The 19,460-nt window shown below is 39.8% G+C and overlaps 1 protein-coding gene across 1 annotated transcript; it reads right to left on the bottom strand.

Annotated features, from left to right (window-relative positions):
* Positions 1-723: 723 nt before the first annotated feature.
* Positions 724-11,676, bottom strand: LOC117751179 (calretinin-like). Its single transcript, XM_034562814.1, has 11 exons — positions 11,491-11,676; positions 6,309-6,385; positions 5,950-6,039; positions 5,684-5,764; positions 4,484-4,540; positions 3,949-4,026; positions 3,202-3,257; positions 3,074-3,113; positions 2,400-2,453; positions 1,485-1,556; positions 724-1,315 (listed from the first exon to the last, which is right to left on the bottom strand). The coding sequence occupies exons 1-11, from the start codon at positions 11,582-11,584 to the stop codon at positions 1,190-1,192; spliced, it is 825 nt and encodes a 274-aa protein (XP_034418705.1). The 5' UTR covers positions 11,585-11,676; the 3' UTR covers positions 724-1,189.
* Between the last annotated feature and the right edge of the window lie 7,784 nt (positions 11,677-19,460).

The following is a 19,460-nucleotide window of genomic DNA, read 5'->3' as shown; positions in this document are numbered from 1 at the left end:
AAAGTGTGTAATTACAGTGAGTTGTAAATATATAAACTAAAATTGTCATTCAGACATGATAAAGACAAACATAATCAGTACTATATTGAAAAATATCTTTAATCTGGGGGAGTTGAGGAGGCTCACATACAGACATTTGGATATGAATTTAAATTGTATATATATATATATATATACATATATATATATATATACACACACACACAGGAGTGCATTACAGCTACGTCCATATGTTCAAAATGTAGAACCCGGTTGCCACATTTCAACATAATGTAACTGAAAAACAACCCTGAATGCTTTCATTTTAATACACTGAACACTGTCGTATTTTTTAATGACAGATTTGTGTAGAAAGAGTCCGAACAACTTGCTGCTATATATTTGTTGTCCCGGATCCCTCAGCTCGTCCTATTCTGCTCACTTCATCTCAAAGTGGCACTGAGGCTTTGGAGACTCTCCTCTATGAAAAATGGAGCAGCACAAGCTTTTTCTACATCACACTTTCTGTTACCAGGAGATTAGAAAGTGAAGGTGGAGCCCTCTGGGGAAAACACTTGCTCTGGGCATCTGTACTGAAGCTGTAATCTTCACCAAAACAACATAACTCTCTGAGTGGCGCTGAGAGAGGCCGTGGCCCAGTTGGAGAGATCCTCCTGATAGCTGAGGTGTAACTGCACATTGTTTAGATGAAGATATAATTCAAAAGAATAACTGGGACACGAGTTGTTATCATATATTTATTAATTCTCTCAATATCTTTAATAGAACAGTACAAGCCTCATCAAATAATATTATATAATATAAATATAAATAAATAAACAGATGCTACAAAACAAAAGTATTCATTTAAAATTCATTGGGAGAGAAACATATAGATATTAGGTCAACGTAAAAAAAATGCATAATAAAAACGGGAAGTAAAATGAATAAATACACAGTATATTCCTGTAGTCATTGCTATGGCTCTGTCACTGTGGAACAGCCTTTTAAGATCCAAAAAAAGAAATACAACTCAGAGGGGTACAAAGCTAAAATAGCAGGGCCAGCGGTACACCGTGTGCTCTCAGGAGCACTTTTGTTTTCACTTAAGTGGTGAAGCAAGGTTAAGGGTCACACATGCACCAGGTTACATCAGGAGGTAGGAAGGAGGAGGCAGTGGGGGAGGACAGCAGGGTCCCAGGCAAGGAGCTCACAGCGTGGAGTCCCGGCAGAGGACGATTTCCAGCTCGGTGCGGTACAGTTTCCCTCCATCAGATAGAGCCATGATGCTCTTCTTGTACCCCACCAGTCCTTTTGAGTCCTCGGGGGCCACGTCCTGCCACAAAGGACAAGGGCACAGAAAATCAGCAGGCACAAAGTCATCTGTGGACAGAACATGCAGTCCAGTGCACGGGCATCTCAGGCAGCTGTTCCATCTCTGCTCTATATTTGGAGAGTAGAAAAGTAATCTGAACTGATCAATCAATGGGCTAACTATTCATTACCATTTTGTTCTTGTCGCAGAGGTCCTTCAGCAAAGCATCCAGCTCCTGCTCATCAATATACCCATTCCCATCCTGGTGAGAGAGACGAAACGAGGTTGGAATTATACCATGAAATAACAGTGTAGAGTCTGCAGACGTACGAGCAGTTCTTTGAGCATGTACATGGCACGTTGAGCTAAATGCTATAATGCATACTATTTTCCATGGTTGTTTAGCATGTTAGCATGCTAATATTTGCTGACTTGCACACAATGTATGTCATTAGTTTTGCTAGATAAGGCAATGGATACATTTAAATGTTTGACCTGATGATGATAATGGATAAAAAGTCAGAGGATCACCCAAGTTATTACAATTAATCCTGAGGGAGACATGAATTTGGCGACCAAAGTTCATGGCAATCAAACCATTCGGGGCAACTATGGGTCAGTGGTTAGCATGCCCGTCTTTCAATCAAGAGGTTGGCAGTTCAATCCCCGCCCTAGTCGATGTGTCCTTGAGCAAGACACTTAACCCTGCATTGCTCCCCGTAGCTGTGTCTACGGTGTATAATGTAAAGTGTCTTTGAGTATCTAGAAAAGCACTATATAAATTAAATGGATTATTAGTTGTTGAGAAATTTAGACGAAAAAAAAAGTCAAGAGAATTCATCCATTGTGCACCATGAATGCCTCTAAAATGTCATCAAAACTCAGCAAGTAGTTGTTGGAGTAAAGAACTAACTAACTAAACACTTGTTATTAGACGGGATATTACGTGGAAATATAACATCGGACCGCCCGGCAACAAACACACACAAAATGCATATAAAATAACACAGATATAGTATAAGACAACAAACAAACATAAATATAAATATAAATATAAAATAACACAGATATAGTATAAGACAACAAACAAACATGCTGTGTTCACCTTATCATAGAGGGTGAAGAGGGAGTCAAATTCTTTAACTGTGAGGTTGATCCCCTTTGTAAAAGAAAGATAGGAAACATGGATAATTGTTAGAAACTGCACGGCATTTCTAGAGAACGGTAAAAGCCCAACCAGATCTAGAACCAATAATAATCCATTCAGATTATGATAACTGGGACTAGAGTAGAGTTAATCCTGATTAGACTAATCCGCTGTCAGAAAGGAATCGTTGATCTACTCTAGCAAGCTAGCATGTACGTATGGCAACATATATGACCAAAATACATATTCAAGATGTTCATATATGTAGATTAGCATTTTCATTCTGCTACAAATGTTGAACTACGAATGGTTTAAATATGTATTCCCTCAAATATGTCGTCCAACTAAGAATATACATGAAACTATGCTAGGGGATGAGCTTTATAAAGATGCAAATACAAATTATTTAAACGGGTTAAATTGAAGATAACATCTATTTCCAGACACATAAGAGGATACTCAATGAACCATACGTCCATTGAGTATTTTGATTAAACATAATCCTCTTGTAGTGAATCCAATAATGTGGCATTATTCTGAATCCCCAGTGTTGTCTAACTTTTCAACATCAGAGGGACAGCTGCTGAGTAGTTGTGACTTTATGCCTGAAATCAATTTGAGAGTAATGTTACCTCAAACTTCATTAGGAAATTTTCCTGGACCGGCAAGAGCCTGCAATTAAACAAAAAGAAAGGTTTAATCTTAATGTCATCCTTTAAAAATGTACACGCAGAAGAAGTAAAAGAGGAGACACGCTCACCTCGCCATCTCAGAAAGGCCCAGTTTCCCGTCACCATTCAGATCAAACATCCTCAGCTGTACAGAGAGAAGAGGACTTATCAGAGAAAGCAAACAGGAGGTCTTAAGATATGAGCTGTCGTGCGTGTTTAAGTGAGAGTGTAAAGTGATGTATCAGCACTTCAGGTGAGCTGGAGGGTGAAAACAGGCATTCATGTTGTTCAGTGTATTAAAATGAAAGCCTTCGGGGTTGTTATTTCAGTTATATTATGTAGAAATGTGGCAGCCAGGTGCTACATTTTGAACATATGGGCATAGCTGTAATATACTCCTGTGTATGTGTGTGTGTGTATATATATATATATATATATATATATATATATATATATATATATATATATATATATATCCGGGTGAACAAATATATAGCAACATGGTTGTCGGACTCTTTCTACACAAATCTGTCATTAGAAAAATACGACTAAATTCATATCCTCATATCCAAATGTCTGTATGTGAGAATATATTATTCAACATAGTACTGATTATGTTATGTTAATTCTTAGAGGCACTGAGAACGTTGAAGAATCATTTAATAAATAAGGCATAGTTAAAATACAGTAAATGTTTTTAAAATATATATGGTTGCACTATAATGTTGATATAAATATGGATAAGTAGAATAATATGGTTCCATAGTGAAAAGTCTGATACAACTGTTTAAAGACTGGAGTCTTGCAGTTATAATGTTGAGTTTGATAATACTCACAATTGTCTGTGTATACTCAATAAGCTTCTTGTCATCATAGTTTCTGTTAGCCTTCTTCAGCAGGTCGGACAGGAAACCCTGAAGAGAGAATAAAAAAACTATCCGTCAGTGATTATGATGGCAGTTAGCAGTTATGGTGACTATGAATGGTGTTAACGTCAACACAGCTCAGGATGTGAAAGCAAGCAAGCAAGTTGTTTTTAAATGCGCTACGTGGTTTGGTTTTTCACACGACCGTGAGGATTTTCAATGCAGAGTACAACACGTGTACGGGTTCAGAGTAGCTCCATCAGCAGAGACATTAGCACCAATTATAGCACTGCCATTACACGGAAGCTACTTATCATCTAAACTAAGGTCTGGTGTGTTTACAAAAGAGAAATGTGCACATACAACTATCTTTTGTTTTGATATTATTAATCCACAACTCTCAGTGAGAGCGCTGTCAGACCAGCTATGCAGCCTATTAAGCATGCACTTCAAATGATTCTACATTAATGCTCTTTCTTGCAGAGTATGGCATATTATGTTTTACCTTCAGCTCATTTGACTCTATGTATCCACTTCGGTCAGTGTCGTACCTCCGCCAGGCCTGCAGGAGAAGAATATGTACTTTCAGTAGAGGTCAGAAAAAATGCGTGCTACTTTAACCACAATAACCATGAGGAAAAACCTGCCCACATTCGTTCTATATATTACCTGATTTACAGAAAAAAACACAGTTGTCATCTGACATTGTGTAAATATAGAATTTGTCAAAGCCCTTATTAAAGATAGATACCTAAACCCCTCCAGCACTCACTGCCTTTCCACTGCAGAAAGCTGTGGTCCATTCATAATGTATTGCTGTCTGAGAATAGCTTTAACACACAGAGCAGCCTGAACATCACACCACTGAAGCCTTCCATCAGCCCAACCCAAGAGTACACCAAGCGTGTGTGGTTCTTTTCAATCACAGTGGACCAGATGTTCGATGCCTCAACATTTCTTTTTAATTATTTCAACATATGCAGTCGAAGACGAAGCGATAGTTAAATATGCAACTGTTTACTCGCTGATAAGGCGTTACATTTCGGCTGTTTAAAGGTCCTACTATCTTTGATTTAGAGTGATCAGAGAACTATTTAAGACTAAAGTTCATGTTTGGTTTGATAATAACTGTTACACTGAACATTTTCTTTTTTTACGGGTATTAAGGACGGTGAATTCAGTTAATTCAAACAAGACAATTTAAGTCAACTTCATGCTGTCAGAACCAAAATATGAAATGAAGCCCTGTTTCAAGTACAACTTCTACCATGTTTGTCAGTGTTTTAACTTCAGACACATCAATTAACAATTTACAGCCTTACTGGACTGTTTTCACAAGAAACAGGCGTCCTAACTTGGCAGGGAAACAAAAGGAATGGCGAGGCAGCTGAACATGTCTCTCACAGGATGAGCTGAGACGGTGCTGCTGACTTGAGGCATTCGTGGGGAAATTTCACAGCTCAGTAAAGTTAAGCAGTTAGTCTGTAAACAATGTTTTATTAAGAGAAACAGGAGAAGAAGAAGGCTAATAGTGTGCTTTTGATCCATTGTAAAATATAAATTCTTGACCATCATTAAATTGAATCAGTTGTGATGAGTGTATATCTAAAGTATACTCTATAGCTAATATATATATAGTTATGAATAAATAAAAAGCATAAATAAGGTAAAGAAAATAGACAAATATGAATATATACAAACTTACAGCCATAAACTCTGCGCTGGATCCCACAAACTCTCTGAAACAGAGCAGGAAGTTTTCCTCTGTGGGCAGAAGCTGAGCCAACTACAAAGAGACAGAATGATTATTATTCCAGAGACTTGATTGAAGATTGGCAGTGAAGACACAGAAGAAATATAGGGACAGCGAAAGGGTTATTCCACCCAATAAAAGCCAGAGCCAAACCAGGGATGTTGTGGATATGCTGAAAGTGTCTCAACCACTAAAGGTCGTTTTCAGTTAGTTCTCACCTCTGACATCTCAATCCTCCCATCAGCGTTCTTGTCAAAGTTGGCCATGAACTCCTTCATCTTTTCTTTGAACGTAGCATGTGTAGGATCCTGCAAACACATCAAATCACAGATCAAAGACACTTGCGGCCTTTAATTTAATCATATACTGAAGAAAAAACTTTTCAAAACATGCCCAAGCCAACCCTGTCCCCAAGACATTATGTTTATAATACGGCTGACATTAAATTCCAATCAAGATAGTGAGGAAACATTGTTAATTATGACTTATATATCCATATTTTATTTTGTCAAATGATGGATTGATCACTTTTGGTAAATGTACCTCAGTAAGTGTTCAGCAATGTACACACACTCACCACGCCTCCTCCTCGCCTCGCAGTCTCCAGCTCCTTGAAGAAGTTCTCCAGCTCCTTCCCTTCGATGTAACCATTTCCTGTGGGGCGCCAGAGAAACTAAATTAGTTTGGCACAAATTATGTTATGAAGCTTTTTAGTGGCCTGAAGCTTTGTTGACTGTTTGATTAAAGACTGTGGATGTGGACTAAAGATTAAAAGGTCAATAAGGGTCCTTACATTTTGGAACAGTTGCCAAACCTTGAGTGCTAGTCCGATCTCATGTCCCCTGTCGTTGGATCCAAGTAAGCAGTTCATGCAAAACGTGCATGCTCATTCACAGCTGTATTTAAATCAGTGTGAATATTTCGTTGGTTTAGCCTCGTATGCAAATGGCCAATATGCGCCTCGTATTCATGTCTTGAGTGAAGCATGGAGATCTACAACACAGTAAAATAAGGTTCACATGTGTTATATAATTTCTGCACAACTAAAAACTTTTAATTGCAAGCTGACTTTGATGAAAACAAGCTCATGTATTCACTTTCATGCATCTCGGGCCAAATTGGCATTTCTGCATTGTGGAGATTCAGTGATGTGCTGCAGCAGGAGGGGAAAAAGCCACAAGAGTCCATTGTAGCTGGAGTGTAAGCAGTATAATGAGTTTTCTTGCCTAAGAGGGTGAAAGTGTGCAGTCAGATTGTGCTTATTGGGGCACTCTGTCCCCAGTGATTTGTATGTCTTATGACAGTCATATGACTGGGGATGATTTTAATACAATAATTTACTCCACTGGTTTCCCTGCAAGTCAGAGGGGTAAACATGTAGGACATTCAGAGCTCTCTTTTTAATCATAAGAATGAGTCCCATCTGTCCATTCCTAGCAGGGTTAGTGGTGGTGTGTGTGTGTGTGTGGGGCGGGGGGGTTTGTGCCATTTATCATACAAAAAACGTTAATAGAATTGTTACTTCAATTCTGGATCAAAGCTGTATGTACAGAATACAATGCAGAGATTCACCCTGCCCCCCTCTTCATCTCTTAATCTCTTATCCTCTCATCTCCTGCACTTTCTGATGATTTTCTCCCTCACCTCCCCCCGTCCTCTGGTGTCCCTGCCATGCGATTCATTTGCACACGGTATTTGATAGGTGCTCCCTGTCACCATCTGGGCTTTGGCTGAGCTGCTGTTTTAGATATAAACAAATCACTGCAGGGACACAAAGCTTTAGGCGAAAACAAAGCACGCCAACGTAAGTAACAGAGGTGACATTCAGCTTCAGTTCACTTTCACTTTGCTGGTTTGAACCCATCAACAGTGAGTACAGTACTCCCTCACTTTATATAACACAAACACAAAAAGAGTTCAGGTTTGACAAAGAAAAAAGTAATAGATATAAATATATCGTCAGGATATTTAACTCAGTACCACAAAGGTCAACAACCTCTTGGTGGCGCTCGAGGAAATGTCCGTAGTCAGTAGGATTCATCATCTGGGGATACACCAACTATTAAATATAATATCACATTACTTACATTTAAGCAGATCAAGTGAGACAAAATACATGTAAGGAGGGGAATATACAACTTATTGTGCATGGCGGTCTATAGGCCTAGACTTATTAATATGTGTGTATATGTGTGTATTTGTGTGTATTTGTGTCTTTGGATGTGTGTTTTTTGTCCTCCAAGGATGTGGAAACAACCACAAATCTTGCTCTGATTGACCCAAAGTATACTTGAATCTCATTAACCACCTTGTATTGTTAGATCATGATCCCCAAATCTGAACACATTTAGCATTAAGGGTTATTAAATAGAGGACAAAGCATCTATGAAGAAGTACGAGTGTGGTCAAATCCTACAACTTGTAATAAAGCCTCATAAGTAGCGGTATTGTCAGTTCATTGGGGCTTGCTGTCAGAGTTTAGCTGCCACATGGAGCGCACCACTGCACACTGCATTCTGAGCAGATGCAGCCCTCGACTTCCCAAAACATTTTGAAACACAGCTCAACTGCTGATTGCTCAATGGCACCTCGCAAACAATCCAGCTGCCTAACTCGTAATGACTGAAAACGACAAAAAGGATCATACAGAAAATACTGGCTGAATGAAAAGAAAAGTCCACGTGAGTTGGAAAACTGATGGAAGATCAGTACGTTCTTCAGCTGGCTGAGGTCCACAGTTGTTTGTATGTTGTCCTCCTTTTTCCTGCAGCTAAGAGGAGCTACAGTCCAGTTGGGCACTGCTGTGCTGTAGCTGTGATCAAGAAAACAGACGGTTGCTGCCATGATGCTATCTTAGCCAACAGCAAGCCATCACCAACACGGCCCCAGAAATAGACGGTCTTTCAGGGAGTGGACAGAAGATTCAGTGTTTAGTTGTGTGTTTACTGTGAGAGAGACTATTCCTGTCGTGAGGTACAAGCCTCTGTTCCCCTGGATCAATCATTTTCCATATGACTGCTTTATTTTACCAGAGAAAGTAAAGCTTTGAAACATGTTTTCAAACTTAGAAGATAAGTTTCAATTTGTCTTTATAGTTGTTCACTCAATGAATCTACCTCTCAGATTGGGAACATTGGTGGCGGTGTTTTCTTCACCTGCATTACGTGGGTGCCCTTCAGCAGAAGACTTAATAACCCCTGAACTTCTCCAGTTGGGCTTCTAGACGATTACTTAACAAGTCACAATAGTTGTCCGGTCAGAGACATTCTGGATTCATTAACCATTGATCACTTGGCCCATTTACACTAACTGTCTGCTTTTTTTCCATTACATTGCCGGACGACATTGTTTATCTGCACCTTTCAAAATCATTACATCTGTAAAAAAAAGATATTCTGATCCATCACCACTGATCACAGTTTGAGCTTAGGCTCAAAGCATGCTTACCAATATTTGTTGTGTGATTTCTGTAGGATACTTCTTTGCTGTCAGGCTAAACGGTTTGATGAAACTAAATTTATTGGATGAGGTTTGGAAATGGTTTAACAGTAGAGGTCAGAGCTCTTTCTGAATGGTTTGAGAAAATAATCCTTCAATTTGTGAAGTGGCTCATAGGGAGACAGTTTGGCAGACCTCATACTTGCTGCTATTGTTGTATTGTATGTTACAAATGTACTTAAAACTGAACTAAAGTACAATCTTTTCTTTACTGGACTATCAAAAAGAGTCTGAATATCGGCCAAGTGTTTCAGAGACTGAGAGAAAATGTTTTGCTAATAATTTACTTTCTAGCTGCTCACGGCTACGGTTAGCAGACGACTAAAGTATGAGCAACCTTTCCTCTCCATCTCTGAAACGCTTCGCCGATTTGTAGCTTGAATCACAGCATGTCGCCTCAAAGGACTTTACACGCCCACAAGTTTGCACAGAAAACATTACGACCTTTGAGATACTTTCACCAAAATAACCACAGGAGGACGAGGCATTAGGCTATACAATGGATGAATGTAATATTGATTCGTAGCGGGCAATAAAAGCACAGAGGCTCCAGTTTGTTGCAGTTCATTACAAATCCAGTGGTTAGAAATATTGTATAAATTAAAGGCGTGTGACCATATAGCGGTTTTCTCTGGCAGAAAAGTTCTGGCAGAAAAGCTCTGGCAGGGCGCCGTGGAGTGCTTCATCCCAACATGATGACAATATCTTGAGAACATAGCACCCCTCTTACCACCATTATATGATAGACTAGCATTGCTCCTTCTGCGTGCTTGTCTGGTGGGAGGGGCTTAAAACAGAGATGTTAGAGCCAACACCTTCTCATTCCAACTCGTCAGCACTGATGCTTGGCGTCACTTTTACACGTTAGCAGCGTATGGTCTCAGTAAAGAAACGGTTAGGGTTGTGAATTCAACCAACAACACTTATAGGTTTAGGCAACAAACCCACTTATTTAGGTTGAGGAAGACAACATGGTTGAGCTTAAAAGAAGTACAAAATGGAAGTACGGCGAATGCCCTACAAACACTTTGGCTTTTGAACATCGATCTTCTGGTTGAAAGTTGGAACATTTACTCTGAGCAGCTAATAATGACGCAGATGGGTTTACTGGTTACTTGAAAGCCAGGTGCGTCTCATACAGAGATAAATGATGTCTTGTGCATCAGTCGCAGAGGGTGTGACAAAGCGTCTATTTGATGCTGTGGGAATGCAAATGGGCGGGAGAGCTGAGGGCTGTAGTTTCAAATTCTTACAATATGTTGGAGGTTATTGTGGAATGTCTGCCCCATAATGCCAAATATAACTTAAAAATGACTGAAATAATTAATCAATTACGAAACAGTTGATCAACAACTAAATAATGACTTCGTTTTTAAAGGGTTAATACACTAACCGTTTCGGCTCTAACTGTGATTTGATGACAGCATGAAACATATTTCTTCAATTTAACTCCATCTGTAATGTAATCTGTATACACATATTAGCATACATTTATAATGTAGTATTGCTCACGCACGCACGCACGCGCGCACACACGCGCGCACACACACACACACACACTCACACACACACACACACACTCACTCACTGTTTCCATCCCCCAGTTTATTCTCAGTAAGCTCTCAGATTCAGAGACTTCATCCTCTCCTCTCTTACCTTTTTGCCCCCCCCCCCCCGCCCCTCTTCCCTCATTTGCATCCTTTTATCCCTCCCCCATCTCCCCCTCTTCTTCATCCTCTCTCACTTTAGTGAGTCTTATTTCATCAGATTCTAAAAAAACACCGTCAATGACACATTTTAGATCATAGACAAACTCACATTAAAAAAAACGATTGCAGGATGTGATACCATCGGACAGAAGAGCATTGCACACATAATGCTGAGCAGTTTACTGCAGCACACCAAATATGTATTTTAAATCAAGTACATTTGAAAACTGAAATATAAAATATTTGTATAATTAATATTCACTTTCCATACAGCTTGAGCGAATTGGCTATCTATTGTCTTACACTATAGTAAGTAATATGCTGTAATTATTCTGCGGATTTCTAAACAAGCATTTCACTGGAAAAGCTATTAATTATAAGAACATGTGAACCCTCACTGGAAACAACATTATTTAAAACACAATAAACAAAAACAAAAAAAATTCTAATAACACAAACTTCGCAATTATATATTTAACTTCTAATATATACTAATTGATCACTCAATTGATGCCACAGTCATCAGACCGGTGGACACCTGCGCGCACTGACCGTCTGCGTCAAAATGTTTCCAGATGTCGATGAACTGCGCCGCGGTGATCTCAGCCAGGTGCAGGTGGGGCGTCTGCTGTGCTTGAGTTGCCATCTTTGCTGTTTCTCCCTCCTTTTAGTCGAGTGTAATAGTTCGAGGTAAACTTTTCCCGGCGTGCAGCTCCTCAGTACTGTGGGCAGCTCCTCCTCAGCCGGGGCTTTTAAACTCCCCGCGGCGCCCGAACCTCTCCTGCCCTCCACACGGGGGCGCATTCATCCTGAACAGAGCCTAGGGAGGAGACCAATTACAGGAGGAGGAGGAGGAGGAGGAGGAAGGCTCTCCTGGGCTTTGCATATGAGTTACCATTAACTGTTGTCCAGGCTGCTGGTTTGATTTTGATTGCATCATCATCATCCAATCCTGCAGCTCCCAGGAGGAGAGAATTACATCAAACTATTTATCCTATAGTGAGGCGCCCTGCTGGCTCCAGTGGATCTTGAGGGATCTGTCATCCCTGTCTCTTCCAAGACTATATCTCCTGGCACTGTTCTTTATCAAATAAAGCCTGAATAGATTAAATATCCCTCCAAAGGGGCCACAACACCTCTGGAGGACTAACAATGCAACGATGTGACGTGTACCTCATGCTCCAATGTGGGCCACATGTTCTTCTTCCTTGAGTTTTGGTTTTACCTATCAGATCTCACAAATGAGACTATGCCCTCCATTCTTGGCTTTTACTCTCATCTCCTCCCTCCCTCAACCTTTCACACCCTCCATCATTCTACCAACCCTGCGGAGGTCGGAGAGGCACTCAGTTCTCTTGGCCAATCAAACCTATTTTTGGCGTAAATCCAAGCAGCAGTATAAGCGGCTGTTACTAAATCACCAACACGCCTTGCACTCCTATCTTTTTCTCATCTTCTCCTCCTACTGTGTGGTGCATCTCCCTTCTCCAGTTTGGTCCCCACAAGCTGGTGTGAAGGATAGGAGCTGTGGTGGGGGGAGGGTGTTCAGAGCTAAAGGATGTAGAAGAAGAAGAAGAAGACTCTTTATCTTCTCCCTGCAGAGCTGTATGCTGCTGATCAGAAAGAAATGGGAGAAAACAAACAAAGAGAGAGAGTTGGAGAGAGCAGATAATGTGTACACTACTGTATGTGTATGTGGAAAAGACAGAGAGGGGGGGAGATATTTATAGAACATTTGATCGTAAAGCTTAAACAGCATGAATAATAATTAGACACATGTATATGGTATGTTTGCAGAGCTCTGAAGGCTCTCTGTTGAAAGTGTTGGAGGTGAAGTTATGGGATGAATAATGGAGAGGTGTGAGCGACAATGATGGATAAGAGACAAAGATGTTAATGTCCCTCTGATCACCTTTCAAATGGAAAAGGGTCATGTGGATATGTACTTACATTATGTGTACAATTTGAATAATAAACAGGCAGCCGATGTGTTGGCTTTGCATGCCAGTTAGTATACATTTTGTGGATTGCAGATTAAAGATAATTAAGCAGTCCTGTTAATGCTGTATTAAATGTATCATATGACATTCAGATTAATTAAAATTGGCTTAATGTTGATGGTTAACACTGAAAGAAAAAGCAGGATGAGGACAGCAGGTGTTTATTGTAAGAGGCTTTTCAGTTCACTTTCATTTAATTTTCTGAAATGCAACAACAATGTTGCGTCTTTGGTGTTATGCAGAATTATGGATCAAAGGAACAAATCCTGTATCCTTTATGCATAAGCTGAACTGATTATTTAAAAAAGAATAAAACAATAAGCTATAGTCATATTTAGTAGTACTTGTTCTTGTGGCAAATTAAATTGAATGAACACAATATCTTCTCCAATAAAGACAGTTACTGCAGCTTGGGACTGTGGGTCAATATTTTCTGTTATGGATGATTATTACCTAAGTGTCTTCTGCTGTTTCACCACATATGTCCTGCTTCAATCATGAAAGCCATTTCTCCAACTCTCTCGACGCCTTCCATTGAGTAAGCTCAAGTACAATCAAATCTTTAATTTACATTGTTTTGGAAAAGGAGGTTGTGCTTCAACAATGGGATTCCTGGTCGCGTGTTAAGTTCAATGAGTATATTAGTATACTTCATCAAAGTGTTTTTATATTCACAGGGAACTGTGTGAATATTAAAGTATATTCTGATAACCGTACAAAGCTTTGTGTTTTCAGTGTCTCTAAAAACTAAAGTTGTTGTGCTGTGGAGCCTCCAAGGATTCCTATTCCTTTTCTTACAGACACTGACATTAATCTTAAAGAAGTGTTTTTTTTAAAGAACTCAACACCAATTTTAACCTTTTTGACAAGTAAGAGTAAGGCAAAACATTGCCACGGTTTTGGTTTTATTTTGTTCGTTTCTTTGTGAGGTTCATATGATAAGAGTTTTGAAAAATATTAGCCTCTAGATAATTCAAAGGCAGCTGTACAACTGCCTTCCCTGCATCGATGTAACTTCATGCTCACCTCCACGTATCCACAGTGAGAGAAAGTCAGTTGTTGAGTAACACAAGCACAGCAGACATGTGTAGCATGTGTGTGTGCTCGTGTGTGTGTGTGTGTGTCTGTGTGCGTGCATACGCCTGCGTGTGTGTGTAAGTGATTGAGTCCATGTGAGTGTGTGCATGCTTGCATGCATGCGTGCGTGCGTGCGTGTGTGAGTGTGTGTGAGCGTGTGTCTGTGTGCGCTTGTGTGTGCGTGCGTGCAGACGTTGAATCATAAAATAAAATACTTTGAATATGTGAGCTTTGTTGATTCTGTTATGATGAGACAAATAACACCTTCATGATTTTGATAATTTTAATGAGTCTGGTCCTCACAATCATGGGGCAGGGATGACCAGGAAGACTAAGAGTGATCAGGGGGATGTCGGGCAGCTGGAGCTTCACACTGTTGTGTCAGTTCATTCCACTACAAATAATACTGACCCTGACCCACTGAGGGAGAAGCAAACTGAAGGCCATGTTGGATTAGTTCTGCATCGTTTGTTAACACGTTTGGTTCAGGCTGCAATGAAAGTATCTACCTCCACACTGTACAGATGACTGTATGAACCAAGCATACAAGGTAACTTGCTAATGATTGCATTTACAATATGCCCCCAACTCGAATTCACTACATACATCACCAGCGTGACATAACACCATACACAATTCAGCAGACCATCATTCTTCTGAATGGCCAGGAGGCTGTCCCATCAGGCCTCAGTGAGTAACAGTGCAGTTATCCATGTTCATCTCCCATCTGTCATCATCATTAGCTCCACAAACACTCAGGACAGGCATGTTAATGTGCTCTCTGATGATCCCCAAACCTGGACATTCACTTCCTCACTATCAAACCTCCAACAAGCCCAACCTTCAGGTATCACCTGAAATGATGAATTACACCAAAGTCCTCCTCGCTGAAGGGATACTACTGAGATAACAAACATCTAAAACTGCATAATTACACACTGAGAGGAGCAATAATCACCACATGTGCATATTGTTGGTAGGAATGAATATCAGTGTGGAAGTGTGCATGCAGATTAGATTAGTCTTTCTTGGTTTGACTGCCAGAGACATTTGCTCCCACGTTAATACGGTTGAGCAGAAGTCAGAGTGGGAGTGTACGATTTGTGTAAATTAGAGTGACAGGGTGCCTCATCGCAGTAATCAGCCATTTTTATCAGCTGCACAATGTGGACTGAGTAGCTAGTGATAATCAGAGATAGAAACTGTTGGAGTTACAGATAAGCAGAGTCCAATTTTCAGTCTATTTGGCAGATTGTGTTGTGATTATTTCCCTGCCGTACACGGTAACAGATAAAGACCTTTCAATGAGAAAAACTGCTGCATCATTTACTGCATGCCATTCATACGGGCAACAAATATATAGAAAATCAAATGTAGTGATAGCAGCAAACACCACCATGAAACTGGGGTCTGCTCAGTTCGGAGCTGAACTCAACAAAAGCATCTCCATGAGGCATTTTACAGATGCGGCGGGCATTAAGCTCGGAGACTCGCAGATAGTTTCACATGATAAAATAATATTTTTGCTGAGCTGTTAGGAGGAGAATGGCATCTCTCTGTGTGCAGGCAGGACGATGCGTTCACCCTCCCCTCCGTGGGGAACAATTAAGACACTGGACCTCCCAAGAGCACATTTCTGCAAAAACAACCCCACCACCAATAATAATGTCACCTGAGAAAAGGGGTGATTATTTGTTCTCATGATGCAACAGTGAGCTATGAGGCAATAATTTCATGGATAAAAAATTATAAAAATGCAAAGTGAGGTAATTATAATTCAAAGTCAGAAAAGACATATAGTGGTCAGGTTGAGAGCACGAAAGCAGTTGTTTTTACTCTTCGTGCAGAGCTGTGACTTATAGCTTTGGGAAATAAACACATTCCCTTTATTGCAGAAAGTTAGATGAGAAGATTGACAGCCTTCTCATATCTGTCAAATCAAAGCTGCATACAACAGCCGATTAGCTCAGCTTAGCATAACGACTGGAAGCGGGGGGAAACACCAAGCCTGATGCCATCCAAAGGTAATAAAATCAACCTAACTGCCGTTTCCAATCTTTATCCTAAGCTAAGCTAACTGGTTGACTCATAATGCACCAAGTAATGTGGACGCAGGGTTCCAGGGTGTCATAAGTGTTTGGCCTCACACACATTCAGAGAGTAAAGGCTCACGATGTCCGTCCTCTGCCAACCTGCAACCACCACTCTTCATCATAAGTGTTTTTTGAGAGAAGAAAATGTAATTCTGTGCAGAAAAACGTGGATCGCACACATGAAGGGAAAGTAAAGGAGCTCAGCGCTGTGATGAATCATTGTGTGTTGACAGGCCTCCGTAAACAAATGCACTGAAGCGTAACAAGCACTTCTACAAGCTCAGATGAAAGTGCAGTATACATACCTGAGCAAACATATCGTCAGCTATGTGTGTGTGTGTGTGTGTGTGCACATATTGAATGCCAAAAACAAGTTGTCCCTGAGGCCTGATTTGTGGCTTCTGCCCCACCTCTCTCTCAGCAATCCCTTTTATGGAGTCAATTTAATTCAGAAGTGAACAGAAGTCTTTCGTTGTGCCTTCATGCAAAGAAAGAGAGACACGAGTGTCTAGTAAACAAAAACTGGCAAAGAGCGTATCTATCAGCCATTGATTGTGATTGTTCAAACATAATGTAGAAGTGAAATAACAGTGGGGGAAGTCAGGAATCATCCGTGTGATTACAAGTGTTGAAACAAATTAATCAAATTGAACTAAAACCCGGGCCATACAGGACTAACTGCCAAACTGTTGGAGAGCATGCGTGACCCAACAGACACTCAGCAGCTTCACACACTGTGTTTGGCAGCTGCTCATTTAAAGCTTTGGCTCCATCGTGTTTTTAATTTGGACAGAATATGACACAATGAGCTCAAAGTGAAAGCTGTTGGCTGTAAATAGAGGCCAGGCCGGTTTTATCCACACCAGATTAACATTTTGGAATTTACAGGGAAATATGCAGACTTACACACACTGTCAGCAGAAAGTTGACGTCTCAGACTTTAAATTAACCTTTGCTTCTTTGTACAGTCGCCCATGCTTTCCTTTTATATCTGTTTTTCTTCCAGAGACTGTATCTATAAATTGTGATTTACAGTGTATATATTAGAGTACTGAAATGTCTCAATAACAAATTAACCTCAAGTGAACTCAGTATGATACATTTGTCAGTGTCCACCCTGTCACACACAAACACTGATACATGTATTTGCATTGTGTTGATTTGATTAAACAGTATTTGCATGTCTTCTTATGCATGAGGTTGTGTTTGACCAACAGCACTGAGTAAGTACCCACAGCCGTCAACATCATGTCAGCTTTTAATAACATCAGGAGATCCTGCATTGAACGTGTGGCTCCAAACTGCCTTTTCAGATGCATTTTTACATACACTGGAGTTTGTTTTCCAGCAGAACAAACAAAAGTTGCACTGTTTTTTATCATGCTGCTGTACAGGATCACAGCACAGTGTGATAATCTGTCCGATCAACTAAAACCTCAGATTGCTCTGCAGATAGAAATGATCCATCCTTCCAGTCACTTTATGGGTGCATCAAACTAAAACAACACTGTCTATTCTGATACCAGCGTTTACCTTATGATACAATATTCAGCTTTCCTCAGTGCAAAACACATAGCTATAGACCTCCATTCATACTGTAACTATGATTGTTAAATTAACAAGAACTGATGTGGTTTTGTCTTTTTGTGATGGTTATTTATTGATAATATGGTATCCTATACAAAGCTGGCTCTTTGAGTCTAGATATATTATTAATATTATTATTATTATTGGTGTTGTTATACTATTACATGTTATTAATTAAATTGATGTCATGTGTGCGATTTCTAAGTTAAAAAAGAAAATAGTCAGCTAATAGTTTAGAAAATGTTAAAATGGTCGGTAAACACTGTAAACCCCCAGTACATTTAATGTTAATACATGGTATGATCTTACGGCAGCTTCATAGCTCGTGTATGACAGCGTTTGTGTTTCATGATCAGTATTTCTCGCTGGTTCCTCTCTGCACAGCTGACTGTCTGAAAAAGAGCAGGAGAATTAATCTGATTTGCATTTTAAGAAGACAAAACCAAAGACCATTGTGCTTTGGCAATGCGTCTGAGACTATCCAGCATGATTTACATACTCAATCCATAAAACGAGCCAATAGAACTGGAACTAAACTGCAGTATTTCCAAGAATCGACAGGTGTGACACTCCAATTATGGCCGAGTGTCAGAGGTTAATTGGTTGCTGTTGTTTATGAGCCACAATGAAAGATTTGTGACCCCAAATCCTTTTTTTTTCTTTCTTCCGCCGAGTTTTTAATTTGTCCCTCTGGACACCCAAGCTGTATCTACAACCCCATAACGGACTGAAACCAAACGGCCTTACTGTAAATGTTAAATGTAAAATGTAAAAGTTGGATTAATTAATTCTTCCCTCCCAAAGATTTTCCAACTGTGTATTCTCTTTCAGTAAGGCCTCGAGGATTAATATAAGAATATACATATTTATCACTTCAAACATTATCTGCAGCCGTCAGTTTATAAGCAGGAAAGCTTCTATCTTATTATTTCAAGTCAACCCATCACACTTTGGTTGGATTACATCTTCACAGTTTTATTTGTACTTATCTTTGGTACTCTTAGTCGTTTTTCATTTTTACATTTCCTCTTAAACGGCAGAAAATAGTTGAGCTTCATCTTAACCAGTAATTGTTCTGCAGAGCTCAGGAGGCTTTGCTTTGGGCTGTATATTTTAAAAGCTTCCTCAACCATGACAGTAACTTCACCCTTAAAATGTTTTTCATGTTCATATTCCCGTTTATAATCTAAATTGCGGTCATTTCTAAAAGATTGTTTGTGGCTGTTGCGCCAGATGTGATATGGCCCATATCTCTTTATCTAATTCAGAGTTTGATTTGTCTTCTCTCTGTTTTTAGAGGATCCATCTTTCGCCCGTGAAAGGGACAAACCGGGTGTGTTGTCAGACAACAGCTGCAGAAGGAAAGAGAGCGACTCGTTTGCATCGCTGCAGAGTTGCTGTGACAGAGAACAGATGTTCTCTGTGATTGCTTAGTGGTGTGTTGATTTACTCTGTTGGAGCTGAAACATTACTGTCATCCTCGACATTAATTTTGTACACAGACTCACTCTCCACTATCGGTCCTTACAAAGAAATATGTCTAAAATGTATTTCTCTTTCACAACTCATTGTCCATTTCTGTTGATGTATTATATTATGATGTCGATAGACATTAAATGATTAAGCAGTAATGATTTTAGCTCAATTTTAACGTGCTTAAAATGTCAGTGCTAAGTTGTTAAGCATGGTATAATGTTTACAACGTTCACCATCTCAGTTTTTATCGCGATAGAATGCTAATTTAGAAAATTCTTTTAAGAAAGGT

The sequence above is a fragment of the Cyclopterus lumpus genome, chromosome 3, assembly GCF_009769545.1.
Source record: "Cyclopterus lumpus isolate fCycLum1 chromosome 3, fCycLum1.pri, whole genome shotgun sequence".
Taxonomy (NCBI): domain Eukaryota; kingdom Metazoa; phylum Chordata; class Actinopteri; order Perciformes; family Cyclopteridae; genus Cyclopterus; species Cyclopterus lumpus.
Note: the sequence above shows the minus strand (reverse complement) of the source record. Positions and strands in the feature narration are given on the sequence as shown.

What these genes read in the sequence shown, in the direction of transcription:
- LOC117751179 (XM_034562814.1), bottom strand. Translation starts at nt 11,584, where the DNA reads ATGGCAACTCAAGCACAGCAGACGCCCCACCTGCACCTGGCTGAGATC. An exon ending in TTGAGTATACACAGACAATT is followed by an intron (nt 3,258 to 3,948) that starts GTGAGTATTATC and finishes CTCTCTGTACAG; the next exon opens with CTGAGGATGTTTGATCTGAA. An exon ending in ATTTCCTAATGAAGTTTGAG is followed by an intron (nt 2,454 to 3,073) that starts GTAACATTACTC and finishes TCTTTTACAAAG; the next exon opens with GGGATCAACCTCACAGTTAA.